Source organism: Erpetoichthys calabaricus, chromosome 4, assembly GCF_900747795.2.
Source record: "Erpetoichthys calabaricus chromosome 4, fErpCal1.3, whole genome shotgun sequence".
NCBI lineage: Eukaryota > Metazoa > Chordata > Cladistia > Polypteriformes > Polypteridae > Erpetoichthys > Erpetoichthys calabaricus.
Window position 1 is genome coordinate 235,708,961 of NC_041397.2, and position 12,858 is coordinate 235,721,818.

At 46.4% G+C, this 12,858-nt stretch overlaps 3 protein-coding genes across 4 annotated transcripts in view; all 3 read right to left on the reverse strand.

Annotated features, from left to right (window-relative positions):
- Positions 1-398: 398 nt before the first annotated feature.
- On the reverse strand, positions 399-2,076 carry LOC114651225 (uncharacterized). Its single transcript, XM_051926651.1, has 3 exons — positions 1,830-2,076; positions 1,508-1,717; positions 399-1,411 (listed from the first exon to the last, which is right to left on the reverse strand). The coding sequence occupies exons 1-3, from the start codon at positions 2,074-2,076 to the stop codon at positions 1,044-1,046; spliced, it is 825 nt and encodes a 274-aa protein (XP_051782611.1). The 3' UTR covers positions 399-1,043.
- A 1,299-nt stretch (positions 2,077-3,375) lies between these two features.
- On the reverse strand, positions 3,376-5,030 carry LOC127527654 (uncharacterized). 2 transcript variants are annotated; one of them, XR_007934835.1, is made up of 3 exons: positions 4,144-5,030; positions 3,611-4,035; positions 3,376-3,471 (listed from the first exon to the last, which is right to left on the reverse strand). XR_007934835.1 is itself a non-coding variant. In XM_051927064.1 (2 exons), the coding sequence occupies exons 1-2, from the start codon at positions 4,545-4,547 to the stop codon at positions 3,810-3,812; spliced, it is 630 nt and encodes a 209-aa protein (XP_051783024.1). In that variant the 5' UTR covers positions 4,548-5,030; the 3' UTR covers positions 3,481-3,809. The 2 variants fall into 2 exon arrangements, 1 of the variants encoding a protein (XP_051783024.1); XM_051927064.1 differs by lacking the exon at positions 3,376-3,471 and having other exon boundaries at positions 3,481-4,035.
- A 4,349-nt stretch (positions 5,031-9,379) lies between these two features.
- casr (calcium-sensing receptor) overlaps positions 9,380-12,858 on the reverse strand; it is a 90,193-nt gene continuing 86,714 nt past the window's right edge. The window contains exon 8 of the mRNA XM_028800455.2: positions 9,380-12,446. Coding sequence (XP_028656288.1) covers positions 11,050-12,446 — 1,397 coding nt within the window. The 3' untranslated portion in view covers positions 9,380-11,049. The remainder of the gene's footprint in view (positions 12,447-12,858) is intronic.

Below are 12,858 nucleotides of genomic sequence, written 5' to 3' on the forward strand. Positions count from 1 at the left end.
GGCAGGGAGAGTGGCTGGGTGATGGGTGCGTCATGTGGCTTGGGGGGGTGCCCAATGATGGCTGGTGCCACATCCATGGGGCCCCGACGTCGCTGCGTCGCCTGACCAGATAGGTCAGGCGGGTTATGGAATTCTAGTGGTTGTGCAGCGGACAGCTCGGGGGTCGTGGTCGAACGGTAGGGGTGGGCTCTGAAGCAAGGGCCGAGCTGGTTGGCAGTGGCACGGCCATCTCCAGAGCCCGCCATACCAGCTCCCTGGTGCGAGTGTAGTGCCTACAGGGACAGAAAGCAAAGTAAGTCAGGGTGGGAGGGAGGAGAGGGGCATGTGGATGGTACTTGTCCAGTGTGTACTTACCATTGTGCCAGGGTGCGCGGATTGAAGGGGAATAACTGGATACGTGTCTGGGCCACGAGTACCGGATTTGTGAGGATATTTTCCTGGATGCAGATGTAATCCCGCATCACAGCTGCCCAGCGGTTCACCCTCATGCCGCTGATGGTGGTTCCTTCGGGGTGAATCCTGGACAGCTGTACACAAACGGGCTCCACAAGGCGGCTGATGTTTGGCATCTGTGCGGCTTGGCCTCCTTGGCCGACCATACACCTACACAATTCGGGGGGTGGGAGGGAAGGAGAGAGAGAGACGCACAGACAGAGAGTGAGAGTCAGTCAGTCAGTCAGCCAACCATGCCATCGATATCCCATCAAAAGGAAAGAGGCGACACCAAAGAGGTTGATCACCTACCGTTGCAAGCTCTCCACTCCCGGTGTGACACTGGTCTGCGAGTGCTTGCGTCGGAACCTCCCCTGCACCAGTCTTTCCTGGTGGCGTGGCGGAAAGCGAACTGGGGCCTTGTCACCCTCCGGCAATCGTTCCCAGAGGGTGACGATCTCCGCCACTTGCTGCTGCGTCACGTAGGCATGGTGACGCAGCTTCACGAGACTGGAGGCCAGGTTGACCACGTGCTGGTAACCTGGGTCAGTGTCAGGTCCAAGGCTATTCTGTTGGGGGAAGAGAGCGAAAGTGAGAAAGGGGTGCACTCCTCAGATATTCCACAGGTATAGCACAACTCGTCGGGAGAGACTTACCAGTTCATGGGAAACGCTTTGAGTGGCCTCGTCTCCAGGGGAGGTGTCCTGGTCGGCTGGCCCAGACTTTGAGGCGCCGATGGCAGGGCGCGACTGGGACTTGTCAGACGACAACGGTTGTCGGGCGAAGTCCTCCTCAAGGCCGAAGAGGGTGTTGTCCAGAGGTTCCTGTACCGGCCCCTCGTCCTCTTGGAAGCCCTCGTCGACACTGTCATCATCGTCGTCTGTATCAGTCCCATCCGGAGCATCGGGATCCCTGCCCATCACTTCCTCCAGCACTCGACCGGTCTGCGAAAATAGGTACTGGATACCTATGAGCTCACCTGTGAAAAGGAGGGAACCGTTTTAAAATGAAAAGGTTGGGGAGGGGAGAGGGAGAGAGAGAGAGAGAGAGATAGACGGCTCGACGCCCGCCTCACCAGTGTACTTCGCAGGCCGGGTGTAATCGTCAACCAGCTTCATATGATATACAATGTCGCTCAGCTCGTTGACGGAGTGCTGGAGTTGGCCACTGTAGCAGACCATATCACGGTCTGCTTCCTCCACTGCTTGTGCCGCACGGTCCTCGTTCCACCGCACCAGGCCTTCCAGCAGATAGGCCTGAAAGTGGGCCGCGCTGGCTGAAGTGCCTGAAAGACACGGTGAGTGAGTGAGAGAGAGAGACACAGAGATAAAAATGCAATGCCACCCACTCCCTCGCACAACACAGGTCACAAAGAACAGGTTTCTGAGCACTCTTACCAGGTATGAAGCGGTCCAGATGCAGGTGGAACGACTCCAACGAAGTTGAACCTCGCCCACACCTGAACACCGGCAGCGTGATCCCCCCTTTGACCAGCTGCCCGGTCTGCATGTACAGGTGCACGCCGGGTGGGTCCTGGATGCAGTGGAGGTGGCGCCTCTGAGTTTTCCAGATTTCCTGGATCTTAGCGCGGTCCAAAAGCGGGATACCCATGGTGTCAGTGGCGTCCCCGAAGGCCTCCAGCATCTCGTCGATGAGCCGGCCGGTCTCCTCCGCCCCACATGTGCGGCGGCGGCAGTGGCGGGCCAGCTCCTTTAGTGGGATCCTTCCGTAGCCGGAGCCTCGGGGATCGTTCCCCGCCTTGCCAGCCTTGGCCTGTCGACGTCTCCCTGGTCCCACTCAAAGATGCAGAACGAGAGACGCGCCATGAAGAGGCTGTATAGTGGGTGGCTCTCCGTGGTGACACCCGCTGCACAGCGTTGCATCAGGTGCCACATGTCGAGCCGCACCACCAGCTGATCCCACTGGTTGAATAAGAGGGACACCTTGCAGGGTCCCCCGTGGGAACAGCAGTCTCGGTCCACATACAGGACCAGAGGCGGGGACACACTGGCATCACGGTATCGCCGCATCAGCCCGGTGGCCATGGGGTGCAGGCCAGCGCCCTCGGCTGCAGTGAGAACGCTGATCAAGATCTGGCCATGCTCGTTCCCCACGTTGGTCACCCAGGCTGCCGTTCCTGCCGCGGCACCAGCTAGTTTCTTGGTCGCCTGAACGATGAAAGGGAGAGTGACGGTAAGCTGGAAGGAAAGAAGGAAGGAAGGAAGGAAGGAGGGAGAGGATGGTGATATCGCTCACCTTCTTTGTTGAGTCCATCTGCAAGATTGAGCCAAAGATGGAGGTGATCCGGGCCTTGGTCTCTTCTAACCTCGAAGCCACCACTCTGGCATAGATGGACAGCAACCACTTTGTACCGGGCACCGGGGTCATCCGCGGTAGTAGAGGCGGAGTCGCAGGTGGCTCGGCACCCGGTGTAATAAACTTGGTGACCGCGAACATGAATTGTCTGGACCGTTCCAACCAGGACCTGGCGTGCTCCTCGAGCAGATATCTGTGCAGCCGGGTGGCCCCGTTGCCCAGCGTGCGCTCACGCATCTGTCCGATGAGCTTTTTGTCGCAGGATAATCTGTGTTAAGACAGAACAGAGATGTTAGGACTGCCCATGTGTGCCCGTCTACCTGTGGAGAGTTGACCTGGCGATCGGAGACTCCTTGTCTGACCTGTAAGTCAGGATAGCTGGAAACTGATCCCGATGGGTGCAGTGCAGCTGATCCAAGATATCCTGCGACCAGCCCACCACCTTCTTCTTGCAGCGCCGGCACTCCAGGTACTCCGTGGCCATAAAGTACCATCCGTCTGTGTCCAGGACCCTCCGGACGGTCCTGTAGAGTCCGGCTCCCGACAACCTGTGGCTGCACGCCGTGCAGGACAGCTTGTAGCCCCACATGCGGCACGGCATCCACAGGAAGAACGGGCGCTGAAAAAAGGCTTTCCGTCCTTGCCCCTGGTGAAAAGGACCCGACTTAACCACGCGTGCTGTTCCTTCGGTAGTGAAGTCCTCCAGCTCTCGGGAAAAAGTAGCTGTGTGTGTGTGTGAGAGAGAGAGAGACAGACACAGAGACAGACAGCATGAGCAACAGAAAAACAAACAAAAGCAATCAGACAGGGCCTGTTCCTTTCCCGGCAATGCAATTCAAACAAACACATCCTTTTAACTCACCTCTCTCCTGGCTACGGACAGCGTTTGCGAAGGCTGCTTTCCCAGATCAGCCGTCGGTTGGGAGCGCTGGGATGGCAAGGGCCCTCCACTGGTTGCAGACTGGGAGGTAGATGCTGGGGAAGGTTGTTAACAAATTCAAACAAATAACAGGTTAAACAGAAAAAGTGAAGGAGCCACCACCAGTTTCCATGGGTGGCTGTCACTTACCAGCCTCCAACTCCATGCAGGCCGACAGCAGCACGTCATCGGGAATCTCGATGACGGAGGCTGCTGCAGAGAGAGAGGCGGTGGGGGCAACAGTGGTGGTTTTGGGAAGGGAGGAGGTTGCTGCCGCCTTCGCCTCGTCTCTCCGCTGCACATACAGCTGGAGTGCATGCATCTTGGTCCCGACTTTGGTGGTCTGGCGCCGGAGCCATTTGATGTAACTGCATTGGGGTACAACAGCGGGAACGGTAACAGGTGAACAAATGGAAGTAGGGTCCCAACTACCTTGCTGTGCCCTTCCCCTCGGACCCCACCCAAAAGTCTCTCACCTCTTGGCCTCCCGATCTTCTGTATTGTAAAGGGCCTCAAACGTCAGGTGTCCATGTTGGCCGAAGCCGACGAGCCTCTTGCCCTCGTCCAGAGTCCTGGCTGACCCGTCTCTCTCCTGGCGACGACGGATGGCCTTCTTCACGTCGGGGAAGAGCCAGGCGTAGGACTCCAAGGCGTTTTTATTGCTCGCCAGCGGGCTATCCGACACCAGGCCATCTTCGCGCTCCCTCAGGTGGGTTGCCAACACCATGACGGCATAGCCGAGGTCATGGGTCAGCAACCATTTAAAAGTCTGACCCCGGTACTGTCCAAACTGGAGCTCGCTGGCGCTGTGCACCAGCTTGGAGTCCCCGGGGTCACCACCTGCTGCCCGCACCCGTCTCCTGGCCTGCTCCCTGACCATCTCGGCCGACTTGACCTTGAACGGCACAGAGCCGCTCAGGCCGTATGCCTTGGCGACCTGGATCGCCTCGGCGGAGGCCTTGAGGGTCAGTTCGCCAGAGGTCTCGCGGCGGAACTGTGGCACAGGGTTCAAGCTGGATAAATTAGATAAACCAAGACAAAGTTACAGTTCCATTCCAAAGTTTTACAACACCTATTTTTCTTCAAATTTAACCAGCTGGAATGCAACGAGCGACCTGAAACAGATCCGCAGGAAAATGGCAGACATTTACATTTAAAGTTTAGGTTACCAAAAACTGAAATTAAAACAAATTTCAGAATATTACAAATTGGCCTTCAGGGAACAACTAATAGGTTACAACCTCCATATAGTCTGCACCAAGCGACGTTGCCCTCAACAGAGATCAAATAAAGAGTAACTGAGCATACAAAAAGGAAAAAGGGAACAATAGGATGATAAACCTCCACCTTTGAACAAATTCTATAGGCACCAAACCCAATATTCCAAAAAGGGTTTTTTTTTTCAAATGAACCTTCGCGATATTTAACCTATGAATACTTACATGTCAACACCGCAGGTGATGTTGGGTCTATTAAAACAACGCAATCAACCAGTGCGTCAATTACAGAAAGATTCCTTTGTTTTGAGAGGAACATTGCTACTACAAACAAAGACTCACGTAGGAATACTAGTGGCAGCCATGGTATGAGATACCAGAAACTGTTAATTCTTAATTCTGAAAGAGTAAAGGGACACACAAAAAAAAAAATAAATATAAATGGTTAGTAATACTAGTACTGACTTTTTTTAAGGCCTTTAATAATATTACAACTACCTTGTTACACTGCATTTTCCTATTGCTAGCATTATTATTATTAGCATTATTATTATTTATTATTAACAAACATAATTATAACGCAATTCTGTCCAGACTATTTACAGATATTTATATTACTGAAACCAGTTTACTAAAATGAAAAAAAAAAAAGAATACTTTTATTAATATGTACGAAACAAATGAATTCTCATTAGATTAAACTACATCTGTTTTACTTCACTTCTCTATAATCCTTGTAACATCAATGGTACCATGTTAATAGTATCAGCGGGCCCCACTTTAAAATAAAACTCGAAACATGACATCGCCGCTTTTAGACGGGGAGGTGGGTCTTTCGAAACAGAACTCGGAACGCATCTCTTTCCCAGCCAATCAAAGTTTACAAAAAACTCGGCACAAGAGCGCCTCAACCAATCGCTGCACGCTGCTGCTTGTCAATCATCTGAGAACTCGGAATGAACTCGGCACGGAGTAACCATGAAGATCGGAACTCTTTAGCAGTCCACAGCAAGCTAGAATCTCCTCTTTAGGTGCTGGGTATTTGGTTGCTGCATCCTCATCCAAATCATTTTAGGCATGCTGCCATTTGCCCAACAGAAAGGGGGTGAGTATTTGTGCCAGGTCCTGGAGCGTCCACTGTGCAAGTCCCATCTGGGGTGCAGCAAATTGCGACTTTAGCTGTTTGAGCTGCTCGGCTAGCTCTTGTACCACTGATTGGAGGTCTGTTGGTCTGGCCATCCTGCCAATTACGTTACTTTGTGACTGGGTGAACGAACCAAGGATGCAATAAGAAAGGTCAGGGTGCCAACCATTCAACCCTATTTAATTGTATGTCCAAACAATAAAGAAATTATTGCTTTTGACACACAAAGTGCAGTGGCTCATAGCAGCCAAAAGGTATGGCAGTTCAGCCGGAGCTCTGTCAAACAAAGCGGTTAGCGTGAGCACCTCCTCTTGTTCTAAGGTAGCATCGCTTACCTTCTTAAAACCTTTAAGGTGGTCCTCAGGTGCACATGCGAGACTGTATATGTATATGATACTGTATCATTATATAATTTATATATGTATACAGTAATCCCTCCTCCATCGCGGGGGTTGCGTTCCAGAGCCACCCGCGAAATAAGAAAATCCGCGAAGTAGAAATCATATGTTTATATGGTTATTTTTATATTGTCATGCTTGGGTCACAGATTTGCGCAGAAACACAGGAGGTTGTAGAGAGACAGGAGCTTTATTCAAACACTGCAAACAAACATTTGTCTCTTTTTCAAAAGTTTAAACTGTGCTCCATGACAAGACAGAGATGACAGTTCCGTCTCACAATTAAAAGAATGCAAACATATCTTCCTCTTCAAAGGAGTGAAGCAAACAAATCAATAGGGCTGTTTGGCTTTTAAGTATGTGAAGCACCGCGGCACAAAGCAGTTGAAGGCGGCAGCTCACACCCCCTCCGTCAAAAGCACAGAAAGACAGAGAGAGAGAGAGAGAGAGAGAGAGAGAGAGAGAGAGAGAGAGAGAGAGACAAACAAAAATCAATACGTGCCCTTCGAGCTTTTAAGTATGCAAAGCACCGTGCAGCATGTCGCTTCACGAAGCAGCTGCACAAAAGGTAGCAACGTGAAGATAATCCTTCAGCATTTTTAGACGAGCGTCCGTATCGTCTAGGTGTGCGAACAGCCCCCCTGCTCAATCCCCTAACGTCAGGATCAGAGAAAGTCAGCGCAAGAAAGAGAGAAAAGTAAGTTGGGTAGCTTCTCAGCCATCTGCCAATAGCGTCCCTTGTATGAAATCAACTGGGCAAACCAATTGAGGAAGCATGTACCAGAAATTAAAAGACCCATTGTCTGCAGAAATCCGCGAACCAGCAAAAAATCCGCGATATATATTTAAATATGCTTACATATAAAATCCGCGATAGAGTGAAGCCGCGAAAGGCGAAGCGCGATATAGCGAGGGATTACTGTATATTATATAATAAAATTTATATCATATACAGTATATTACAGGCCGAACCTAATTTTAGGACAAACTAATTCAGACTAGGCCAAGCCAGTTTGTCCGAAGCACTAGTTTAAACTGGTTTGTCTTAAAATCAGGTTTGACCAGTAACATATATAAAAAAAGAACATACAGACTCCACACAGAAAATGTCCAGACTTTGGATTCAAACCCTTGATGCTGGATTTATGAGTGAGCCTCATAATCACTGGATCATTGTGCACTTGTTAAGTAGATTAACCTCCTTATCGTTATACTTACACCCAGAAAAAAAAATAGCCAAAAGTGTTGTATTTTTTTAAACAAAAATGTTATTATATGTAACAGAAACATGTTCATACCTAAACATAAATACAGTAGGAAAGGTATGTCTAGTGTCTACTGCTTTACAAATGCAGATTTAGTACATGTCCTCCATGTGACAAGTATTGAAGCCACCACCAATGCACAACCCGATGTTGCATTCGGGACAGTACAAGTGTGTGTCTTTGTGCACTTTTCTTATATTTTTTATTTTGCTTATGCATGAGAATGTCTGTGCCTGATCTGCACGAGTGATGCTGCCCATTGTGTTACTGTAGACTACTACAGAGCAAGGATTAGTGACTTCCATATTTCCCTGACACGAACATTGACAGTTGTTGCATTACAAACAGTTTTTAGGGGGAGACTAATGTCTTTCTGGTCTTTCCACTTAATCGCAGTCATTTTGTATTTTTGCTAAGCTGAAGCTTCACGTGGCTGAATTCACCAGGCAGATCACGACAGTTTGGCTGCATGGTGCCAAATGCATCAGTTTCACTATCCATGTCAACACCTAATGACCAGTTCACATTGTCACCACTATTGCTTGATTTAACTAATGGTTCAGTTTCAGTTTGCTCTAAAACTGACCTTACATCTTTTTGTTTACACACCATTTTGTTTGAAGGCTCCGCCCCATTCCTGTATATTGATGAGTTACCACAGAGTGGCAAAATGCATAGAAATATTCATAATTTTTTGTAGCATGATGGTATTTTACCTACTAGTTGACAACAGATTACTGTTCTGAGAGTTTTTCGGGCTTAAAACTGGATATTGGTTCATAACAGCTTAATACAAGAGACACTCTAGGTTAAACATTTTTACATGGAATTCTAAGTCCAAGGGACATCATGACTAACACCAAGGAGGTTAATATGCAGCTGAACAGTCTGCTCACACTATGCAAGCGGTCTGTGAACTCTTCATTATACTATATTAACTGTATAGACCAAGAAAATCTGTACTTGGCCCTAGAGAAAACTCATCAACGGGGAATTGAGCTCTGGTAGAGACATCATTACTTATATAGTATAACATCTTATTAAAAAAATATTGTGACAAAGGATACAAGAGACTCAAGCTGGAGGGTAAATCACCAGATACCTTCAGGATCAACTAAATAATGGATAAGCAGAAAAAAAACACATACACGTAATTTAACCACCATTCCTACCAATTTATGTAGTTCACGCTGCTGTAAGCTTAGTCATCCCATGATGAGTTTTCATCTTACAGTAGTTAACTATCTCATGAGCAGGTAGACATCTGCAGAGTGTGAGAGGGTGCAACCATTTCAGACATTGACTTAGGATGGATTTGTTGGTGCAAGATGAATTACAAGGTCAGCATTTCAACAGGTGTGAACAGGAGAAAACAACATATAATGAAAAACTGGCCATACTTGAAAGTAGGCAAAAAGAAAAACCAATGACGACAGAAGGCAACACGACAGATGAGACCCAAATATACAGCACAGAAACAGAACTAGATACTAAACAGATTACTACTCAACACATGTAAAGTGATGCTTGAATAAATCAGAGGGGGGACCAACAGTCATGCTTGCAGGTTGGGTATGATGACCTTAGTGCCTATTTTTTTTAGTATATTTGAAGTTCAGGTTACATTCTTTAATGGGTGATTTTATTTAAACTCTGCACCACAGATGTCATGCAGTATCAAACCAGAAATCCACCTAATCACAATTTGAACTTGTGCTAATATATAAAAGAATGACAACAGAGAAGCATACGTATCAAAAGGCAGTTGCATTATCCACATCCAAACCAGTAAACACTGAGCAGTGCAAAGCGCTCCCCACTACGGGCAACTGCTTGCCAGTGTCCTGATCTAGACAAGGCTGCACAGTGTTTGCACTGCTTTGATGTATGATGAAAATTGTCTGGTCAGCCAGGAAGATGGACTCACTGATCAAAAGATTTTTACTTTGCACAGTGTTCGTATGGAATAATATTAGCCTAATTTAGTAAGTGTTTGATAAAAGAAGAATACATTGTAACTGTATGATTTTTTTTTTTCTACAGGTTGGAGTTGTTTGCTGTTCTAGGGTTTTATTGTTTATTTTACCATTTACTTGCTATTATACTGTTTTATCTGCTTCAGGGTCCATAAGATAATCATTTTAGACCTGGCCAAGATAAAGTATTTTGTGATAGACAGTACTGTAATCTAGATTGTCTATTGGCATGACACTAATGGTTACCTCCGCTTAACATCCATTATCGCTCCCACTTCATCCCGTTTAGGGCAATTTGTTTTAGATATATGGAGTATTCTTTTCTGATCCGTTTTTATAATATGTTTAACACTTTTCTCTGTCCCACAATTCCTTTGTATTTATTATAAATAGGATATATTTGGTTAAATTTACACAATGATAGTCTCTGCAAACATAACATAAGGTGTTTGGTTTTCATCTTTAAAGAGTGAAATTTGATCTCGCATATCGGACCATTTAAAAGACTCTTCTAAGATCACCCATTGTTTACCCCAGAAAACATTCTGGGATGATACTTGGCATAACAAGAAAGTACATTCTGCAGTTGCAACATTTACAAGGGTATATTAAGCTACAAAACAGTAAAGCTCTAAATTAGTGGGCCTTTAGGCAGTGGGAACAAACATACAAATAGCCAGGAACACACAGCACAGCAATCTGGAATCCTAAACATCAATAAAGTTGCCAACAAATTTAAATGATTGATTTTTTTTTATCTTAAAGTTGGATTTCCATGTGCAATATTAGTTAAGCACTGGCTTCCAGTTTCTGAACTCCTCGGAAATGGGCGTCAATCTTCTCTTGTTAAAAAAAAAAAAAAAAAAAAAAAGACCGAATGTGACTCTGTAATAAATGTTAAACTGAAAGCTTGCTTGGTGTTGTTTCACATGCTGGCTGGTGATTTCAGACTAGTAAAGAATGACCCAGGGGGCAGGTGTGCCAGTCCAAAAACATGTTCCCGGAAATCGCCGACTCCAAACAACAAGGTTAATTACAAAGTGCTGAATACCAGTGGTTGCTGAGTTTATTACTGCTTTACACATTTATCTTAGATTAGAATGGGGCCTGCACACCAAAATATGCTTTGTCCACAGAAACAAGTTTAAACTTAATTGTACAACAGCCTAAAACTTTAGTCACAAGGTACAGATGACATTTATTTGAACTCCTTTGAGTATAAAAGTAACAAGTGAGTCTCTAAATCAGTGCGTATTGATTTTCTAAACAGTTCTCACACTGACGGCTCCCCTTGGTTTTATAGCCAGTCCCTTCACTTGGCCGAAGCCAATTCATACCAAAGACAAAGCTCAGATGAACAACCGTCAATCGTTCTCATTCCATTAAGAGGTGTTGGATGTCTCTGGAACAGCATTGCTAGAAGGGTAGATGGAATTCCCTGAGGAGAAAGGAGCTGTATCCATGGAATTGCAAGTTTCACTGACTGATTCCTGCGAGGGGCTAATGCTGGCTGTTCTGAAGCTGATTTCGCTCCCCGCCTCACTGTTCTGTAGAGGAAGTAGTGCTTTTTGCCGCATGAGACTGTCATCGCTGGCTTTAGCTTCCAGGGAGTTTCTCCTTTTCATGTTTTTGCAGCCTGTGGAATTTCGCTTGGCCTCTTCGAAGCTGAGTGACAAGGTGACAGTTCCACTGCCGAAGCTCACCTTTTGTTTACACTCCCTTTGTCTCCCACCAGGGGGCGACTGTTCTTCACTGTTGGTCTTGCTACAGATAGATGAGTTGGGTGTGGATACAGAGGAGCTGTCGATGCTATTGGATCTCTTCTGCGAGACAGTACTCCTCCTCAAAGTGGCCCGGGCTGCCACTTTAAACGCGTGAGCAGCTGTGCTACATCTCACCTCTTCAATGGTGTTGCGGGAAGGTTTGAACAGGATAATGTAGATCTTGTTGAAGAAGATGCAAGCTAGCAAGCCAAAGCTAGAGGCCAAAATAGCAATGACCTCTACAGCAGACACAAACTTTCCGTGGGTACTTACATAAGCAGGGATGAAAGAGATCCAGACAATAAAAAAGATAAGCATACTGAATGTGATAAACTTGGCTTCATTAAAGTTCTCTGGCAGCTTGCGGGACTTGAAAGCAAAGAAGAAACAAATTGCAGCCAGGAGGCAGGTGTAGCCAATCAAGAATCCTAGGGCCATCAGAGAGCCTTCATTACAGGTAACAAATATAATCTCGTCATCCATCTCATGGTTACGGTAGCTTTTGGGAGGGGAGTTGTATAGCCATATCCCACATGTCATTATCTGCACAAATGTGCATAGAAATACAAGAAGAAACTGTAGGTTAAGACCCCACCATTTTCGGTGAAGGCTTGTGGGAATTTTGGCTTCAAAAACCAGTAGGACTCTGTTGGTCTTTACCAGAATGCAGGATATACACAGTACAAAGCTGATACCAAAAGCAGGTTGCCGTAGTTGGCAGGTCCAGTCTTGGGGTTCTCCTATAAAGATGAGGGAGCTGGAGAAGCAGCAGATAAGGGAAAAAAGCAGGAGGTATGATAGCTCCCTATTAGTGGCCTTGACTATAGGAGTATTCCGGAACTTCACAAAGACCCCCAACACAAATGATGTTAGAAAAATCCCCAGTGCAGCAAAAAGTGTCAGAGCTATTCCAAAGGGCTCTGTCCAGGAAAGAAACTCAATTTGCTTCAGAATGCACGATGTGTGGTTCTCATTGGACCAGGAGTCTTCACTACACTTGATACATTCACTAGCATCTTTAAAGAGAATAAAAAACAGTATGGTTAGCAATATTACCTATTTAATGTATTAACATATTGAATTAAACTATATAAATAGATGTATCCTCCCATTCATCCATTTTCTGAACCTGCATATTTCAAAATAAGGGGCATAAGGTGTGGGGTCTGTCCCAGGAGCATGTGTAGAACCAACAAGAATCAACCGTAGATGCAGCACTTGTTCATTACACATAACTCTTGACCACATTTTTACAATTTCTAATAAACCTAATCTGCACATCTTTTCTATCTTGATCTTACTGACTGAGGCATGAAGAGAATCATTAGATCAATTGTATGTTTATTGTAACCAATGAAGAATTTCATACAAGTCCTCTCAGGCAGGTTTTAAAGAGAGTGGCCAAATAGATATTCTTTAGGGGACTTT